Consider the following 7,712-nt stretch of genomic DNA (forward strand, 5'->3'; position numbering starts at 1 on the left):
TGCCCCTGATGCCCACCCAATTCTCCAAACGAGAGATCAGGATCTCATGATCCACAGTGTCAAAAGCAGCAGTCAAGTCTAAAAGAACAAGGATAACACAGTCACCGGAGTCTGTAGCTAAAAAGACATCATTGTAGCTACTCTGGCCAGCTCAAAAAAGGACTTCACGTTTCGACTGATGTCCACAGACGTTTATTTATCTTCTTTATATCTTTGAAGTCAAGGAACACCGTGAAAACTAAAATAAAAAAGACAAATACCGTTTTAAACTCTTCATGTCATTATTTACATAAATTACAAATTCAGTTAAACAAAGCACTACAAAATAAAACTTTACCGTGTGCGCCTGTATGACCAGCAGTAGAGTAGGAATCGTTGTTGTCTTATTTCACTGTTTTTTACGACCTTATTACCCTTTTTTCTGACTCCGTTCCTTTAGTTTCTCTCGTCTTCTCCCGCTGTCCTTTACACATTTCCGCTTCTCGTCATATCCGCTCAAGGTATTTTCTTGCAAAAACTACTAAACATATAAAACAAACTAAACATAAACTATGATGCCACGCTATTTACCCAGACAACTGTGCACTTATCAAAAAGATAAAATAAAACGGAAAGAAATCTCGCACTTGTCGTCATGGCAACCCATACACAACTCTGTAGCGCCAGCTACACTCCCACCAAATTACCTTTGATATACAATGAAGATGTTACACTTTACACTTCACACAAATAAATCAATGGTAATTTCTAAATAAACAACTTCCTCTAACCTTACACATTCAGAAAATAAACAATATGGGTATTTAGTAACATCAGTACACTAACAGTATGTTATACCCTTTAACTGCTTTCCACAAGAACAACCAACTTTTGAATGGGTCTTTCAATAATGGATGGCTTATGTAAGCGTTCACCCTTCTGTCCAAGTTTCCTGTCTCCAACTTGTAGTGTCACTTTTCTAACCAGTCCGTCATCGCCCTTGTGTACATTTACAACTCTGCCAAGTGTCCATTCATTACGAGGGATATTTTCATCTTTGACGATTACAATATCTCCAACGTTCATGTTGCGTCTTGGGGCATGCCATCTCTGTCTAAGAGTAATGTTAGCGAGATACTCTCTTTTCCACCTTTTCCAAAACTGCTCTGACAGATATTGGACTCTTCTCCAACGTTTTGTGGCATACACATCTTCTTGAACAAACTTGCCAGGAGGGGGCAGTGGTACAGCACATTTCATGGTGATAAGGTGGTTAGGTGTTAAAGGCTCTAAACTTGTGGGATCACTGATGCTATCAACAGTAAGAGGACGACTGTTTACAATGTACATAGCTTCATACAGAAAAGTCCTTAAGGATGCATCATCCAGCCTTCCAGCACTTTGGGCAAGAACTTTACTCAGCACACTCCTTACCGTCCTGATTTGACGCTCCCATGCGCCTCCTGCATGGCTTGAGCTTGGTGCATTCATGAGGAAGTCGCACTGCTTATTTGCCAAGTATAATGTTACTTTCTCCTTGTCGATTTCTTGTAGAGCCTTTGCCATTTCATTTTTTGCTCCCTTGAAGTTTGATCCCTGATCTGATCTGATTTGTCTGACAGCTCCACGAATAGCCATAAAACAGCGTAAGGCATTAATAAACGCATCTGTTGTCATGTCCTCCAGCATCTCTAAATGAATCGCTCTAGAGCTGAGACACGTGAAGAGAAGGGCATAGCGTTTGTACACCTTGCGGCCTTGTTTGGTATTAAAGGGGCCAAAGCAGTCCATACCTACGTAGGTGAATGGTGGGGAAGGGTCCGTGCGCTCATCGGGCAGGTCTGCCATTCTTTGTTCCTCTGGTGGTGCACGAGCTCTCCTGCACCACACACATTGTCTGATGTACTTAGCTACTGCTTTACCTCCACCAACAATCCAAAATCCGTTAGCTTTGATCTCATTCAAGGTTCGTCCTTGGCCTTGATGCTGCGTCTTGTCATGATAGTGTGCAATAATGAGCTGTGTAATAGCGCCATCTTTAGGGAGTATTACGGGATGCTTTAGCTCATAATGCGTGGATGCCTTTCTCAACCTACCTCCAACTCTAATTACACCATCCTGGAGGAATGGATCAAGTTGATAGAGTCTGTTGTTACATGCCAACTTTTGCGCCTTTTGTTTGAGTGTGTTCAGCTCTTCCTGAAAGGCCTTTTGTTGAGCAAGTTTGACAAGGGTTAATGTGGCTTGTCTCCTTTGTTCCACATCTGGAGACTCTGATGTCTTTATTCTCTTCGTCATGCGTTGGATACGTGCAACAACATTAACTGCAGTAGTCCACTTTGAGAACCGTACCAAATGTTCTGTAATGTCACATTGTTGTGTAGCCTCAGTATTCAGCACTTGTACAGTCTTCACCTCTGGGTCTCCCACCAACAGTTCTGGCATGCTTTGCTCTGTTACTACCTCTGTCCCATAAGAATTTGGGACCTGTGAGCCAGTTCGAATTGGTGAGGTCAGATACCGTTAATCCACGCGAGGCGTGGTCAGCTGGGTTTTCTGCTGTGTCAATGTAGTACCATTGTTCTGGGTTTGTAGTTTGACGAATTCTTTGGACACGGTTGGCTACAAAAACATGAAATCTTTTGGCCTCATTGTTAATATAGCCTAGGACGACTTGTGAATCTGTCCAAAAGTATTCTTTGTCGACTTTGAGCTCTAGTTCTCTTTTTAGCATGCAGCTCACAGCAGCTGAGGTCACGGCCGCTGTCAGCTCTAACCTAGGAATAGTGACTATTCTGGTTGGTGCAACCCGTGCTTTACCCATGACTAAAGTGCAGTGTACTTGATGTTCACTCACCAATCTGAGGTATGAGCACTGGCCATACCCATGACTGCTTGCATCAGAGAAGTGGTGAAGTTCAACTCTCAGGACTTCACCGATGTTCGTGGGCTTGAAGCACCTAGGGATCTGAATCATTTTGAGATTTTCTAAATCTTTCATCCAACTCTCCCACCTTAGCTTCAGTTTAGTAGGTAGCGGATCATCCCACCCAATGCCTTTCTGACACATTTCCTGCAACACTCTCTTTCCTTCTAAAATGAAAGGGGCAAGGAAACCCAAGGGATCGTAGAGAGATGCTACAACAGAGAGAACGCCACGGCGTGTCATTGGTTTCTCATCGAGTGTCACTTGGAAGAAGAAGCTGTCATTTTCTATGTTCCATCTGATACCTAGTACTCGCTGCACTGGAAGCTCAGTGTAGTTGAGGTCAATGTCCTTTATCTCAGCTGCACGTTCTGTTACATCAATTGAGTCTAGAACGTCTCTGCTGTTGGAAAGAAATTTGTGGAGGTGCAGCTTCCCTCTGGCACATAAAGCTTGAGCCTCCTTTACAAGCTCAATTGCCTCTCTAACAGTTTCCACACTTGCGAGGCCATCATCCACATAAAAATGCCTTTTGACAAAGTTAGCTGCCAACGGGTACACTTTCTCATTTTCATTGGCCAGATACTTCATGCCATAATTAGCGCAGCCTGGGGAGGAGGATGCCCCGAAAAGGTGGACTTTCATGCGGTATTCTGCGGGCTCTAAGTCTGTGTTCCCATTTTCCCACCAGAGAAACCTTAAATAGTCTCTGTCTGCTGAGCTGACGTGGAACCTATGAAACATCTTCTCTACATCACACATAACTGCAATAGGGTGCTCACGGAAACGGCATAACACTCCTGTCAGGCCATTTGTGAGATCAGGCCCCGTCAACAAGTGATCGTTTAAAGCTGTCCCTTCAAATTTTGCAGAGCAGTCAAATACCACCCTTATCTTGTCTGGCTTTCGAGGGTGGTAGACGCCTTGGTGTGGTATATACCAGACATTTCCTTTTGTTGACTCTGAGTCTGCTTTTTCAGCATCACCGTCTCTGAGAACTCCTTCCATGAACTTGACATAGTCATTTTTAAACTTCGGATCTTTGTTAAGTTTCCTTTTGAGGTGCTTTAAATGGACTAGAGCAAGACTTTTGTTGTTTGGGAGCTGGGGGCGTGCTTTAAAGGGAAGAGGCATTTCAAGATGACCATGCTCATTTTGATGAATTTCTTCTTTGAGGATTTGGAGGAACCGGATATCCTTTTGTGATATATCACTGTCACTTGTTTTGGTGTCTGCAAAATCTGACTCCAGTACCTTAATAATGGCAGATGGAGTTATGGGGGGTATCTCTTTCACAGTCACACGATGACATAGGCCAGTTACATCCCTTGCATTGATAGACTGTGGTGCCCCTCCTACGATACTCCATCCTAGGTCTGTTTTAACAGCATAGGGCTCGTTGTCATTTCCTGTGATGACCTCTCTGGGAGCTAGGGCTCTGGAGCAATCATAGCCTATCAACAGTCCAACTGTACAGTCCATTAAAGGAGGAATTTCTTGAGCAATGTTTGCAAGATGCTTCCATTTGCTGGCTGTATGACAGGTAGGAATGTGCGTGCGCTCGAGTGGAATAAAGTCTCTCGTGTAAGCTGGAGGTAGGTCAATGCGCGTACTGGAGAAGAATCCTCTGACTTTAAGTCCTTGTGCTCTTTGACTCTTCACAATACTGTCTCTTTTGACCATGGTTGCGAGCTTTAGTTTTACTGGCTCTGAGACTACCTGCAGCCTTTCACACACTTCCTGATCAACAAACGTGTGGGTGCTTTGTGTGTCTAATAAAGCATACACCAAGGTTTCAGTGTCGGGAGAATTAGTTGTTGAAACCCACACTGGCACAATCATTGAGGTGCTCCCATTCTCTCCTCCTTCCACTGAGCAAGAGAGTGCGGACACATTTTCTTCTGCCTTGCTTTGTGCAGGTTTGTCTCTTGGAGAGCGGTCTTCGTGCTGAGGAGTAGGGTGGCTCCTTCTGCAGATGCTGCAAGTAGCTCTGTTCTTACAGTCTTTTGAGTTATGACCTTTCCTTAGGCATGCAAAACACAGTTTGTTTTCATGGACATATTTTTTCTTATCATCTGCAGACATGTCAGTTAACCTTGGACACTTATGTATGGTGTGGTTTTCTCCACAGCAAATACACTTGATTGTGCTTGAGTTCTGTGGTGGTAGGTCTCTTTTCCTTTTCTCATCAATGACTCTTGGCATGGTTTCCTCTACGTTGAGCTTAGTTGCGAAGGTTGAGGTGTCTGAAGCTCTTACATTGGTGACAAAGGCGTTTGCTTTTGTGCGTTTTGTTTCTCTTACTGGTATTTCTGCAGGTGGCTTTAAAGCGTGTAAAGATGACACTGGATACAAGCTATGCACGCCTCTTTAGAGATAAAGGCAGTGAAGTCTTTGAAGCTTGGGTAATCCTTGCCTTCATCCAGCTGTGCTGTTACATATCGATTCCACCTGGACGTTATCCAATCTGGAAGTTTGACCAATAGCTTCTGGTTCTCCTCACAATCATCTAGCACTTGTAGACCCTTTATATATGGCATTGCATCGCTACATGTTTGAAGAAAATCACTGAATTCTCTCAATTTGACATACTCTTTACCACCAATTTTCGGCCATTTGTTGAGTTTCTCTCTAAAGGCGCGTTGCACTACAAATGAATGTCCATATCTTGAGTTTAGCCTATCCCATGCTTGCTTATAGGCTTCTTCATCTTTGCGATAGAAGCTGCCTTCGAGAGTAGATTTAGCCTCTCCTGCTATGTATTTTTGCAGGTAAAATAGTCTTTCTGCAGGGTTTGAGCATCTCCCCTCTATAAGAGCCTTAAAGCTTGTGCTCCACTCTATAAACTTTAAAGGGTCACCGTAAAACACAGTAGGCTCTGGAACTGGTAACCGAGTGAGAGCTATTGACTCTTGAACTGCTTGCACAATGGCTGACTCACTTTTTGTGACTGGCTGATCATCACATTCAATGTAAGAGTCAGATAGGGAAGAACTCACTTTGCTGTGTACAACTCTTTCACTTTTTTCCTTAATCTCTTCTTCAGTGTAGACTTTCAGTTTTGCTTGCATCACTTCGATATCTCTTTGATTTTCAAGTTTTTTCAGTTGCTGACGTTGAGCTTCGATAGTTTCTTCCATTTCTATTTCAGCTTTCTTTGCAGCTAGTTGAGCAGCTGTCTCTGCTCTCTTGTTTGAGATGCTAGGTGAGTCTGAAAGACGGTCAGAACGAGGGTTGCTTGCAATTACTCGGCTGGCAGTAGATCCATATATTGATCTGGCATATTCATTCTCAAGGAGCATGCGTAATCTTGCCTTTTCTGCTACAGCCTCAAACTCACTTTCTTCTTCGGTTAGCCGTACTCTCATTAACCGCAACAAGTCCAACGTTACAGCAGAGCATGCATCAACTTTTCTCCTGATATCTTGACATGGGACTATTTGTTTTCTTATATTGTCATAAATTTCCTTCAAGTCAGAATCTAGTATTTCAACATCATCCATCATGCTGTATAAGTCTTTTTCTGGACATGCTTCCTTTAATCTTGTGCGAATGTCTCTTACTTTAATTTTCCACTTGTCGTAGAGTGATTGGAACTTTCTTTCCCTTTGAGCTAACTCTTGCTCTTTCAGTTCCTGCATTTTGGGAGTAAAATGTCTTTCACGGGAGGATTTCCTTATTTCTGTTTCAGAGTGATCAGTTACGGCATACTTTCCATTTTCTTTTGGTCTTACATCTGCCTCTTTACAGACCTCTTTGTTCTTGAAGCTCAATCTCGATTTGACCATCATTTTGTAACAAGGGATTATCATAGGAAGTCATTTTGTTACTTATTTGAGTCTTTAATTATCCATCAGTAGCTGAGGCCTTATGCAGCTTTCTCAATCTGACCTTGGGTTGCGCATTTCGACTTGGTCTTGCTCTGAAGCGTGTAGCTTACTGCAGGATGCGAAGAACTCTGGCGCCACCTTGTGGATACAGGACGAGGCAGCCTCAGTGCGATGGATCAGGTCACGTTTTCACTGTAGCTACTCTGGCCAGCTCAAAAAAGGACTTCACGTTTCGACTGATGTCCACAGACGTTTATTTATCTTCTTTATATCTTTGAAGTCAAGGAACACCGTGAAAACTAAAAATAAAAAAGACAAATACCGTTTTAAACTCTTCATGTCATTATTTACATAATTTACAAATTCAGTTAAACAAAGCACTACAAAATAAAACTTTACCGTGTGCGCCTGTATGACCAGCAGTAGAGTAGGAATCGTTGTCTTATTTCACTGTTTTTTCCGACCTTATTACCCTTTTTTCTGACTCCGTTCCTTTAGTTTCTCTCGTCTTCTCCCGCTGTCCGTTACACATTTCCGCTTCTCGTCATATCCGCTCAAGGTATTTTCTTGCAAAAACAACTAAACATATAAAACAAACTAAACATAAACTATGATGCCACGCTATTTACCCAGACAACTGTGCACTTATCAAAAAGATAAAATAAAACGGAAAGAAATCTCGCACTTGTCGTCATGGCAACCCATACACAACTCTGTAGCGCCAGCTACATGCAGGACAAATACTCTTTCAGTCTTTCATTTCTTCAGCTGCATTATGGATCTTTTGATACTACTCGGAGACATGGAAATAAATGTTTAAGCCCCTTGTTGTTGCACATATTTACATTTCCAAGGTGAAAATGATTCTGTAAATAGAGACGGAAGAGCTGATTTGTTTCATATCTTATCAGCTTAGAGAAAACTGTGTGCAGAATTGTAATTTTGATTAAACGTCAGTGTTATTGTATCGTTGGACA

General features: G+C 42.5%; 1 protein-coding gene across 1 annotated transcript; it reads right to left on the bottom strand.

Annotated features, from left to right (window-relative positions):
- Positions 1–176: 176 nt before the first annotated feature.
- Positions 177–2,214, bottom strand: LOC306831080 (uncharacterized protein). The gene is made up of 2 exons (XM_079354969.1): positions 338–2,214; positions 177–238 (listed from the first exon to the last, which is right to left on the bottom strand). The coding sequence occupies exon 1, from the start codon at positions 1,825–1,827 to the stop codon at positions 841–843; it is 987 nt and encodes a 328-aa protein (XP_079211095.1). The 5' UTR covers positions 1,828–2,214; the 3' UTR covers positions 177–238; positions 338–840.
- Between the last annotated feature and the right edge of the window lie 5,498 nt (positions 2,215–7,712).

This window comes from Symphodus melops (genome assembly GCF_947650265.1).
Source record: "Symphodus melops genome assembly, chromosome: 10".
In the NCBI taxonomy this organism is placed as follows: Eukaryota; Metazoa; Chordata; class Actinopteri; order Labriformes; family Labridae; genus Symphodus; species Symphodus melops.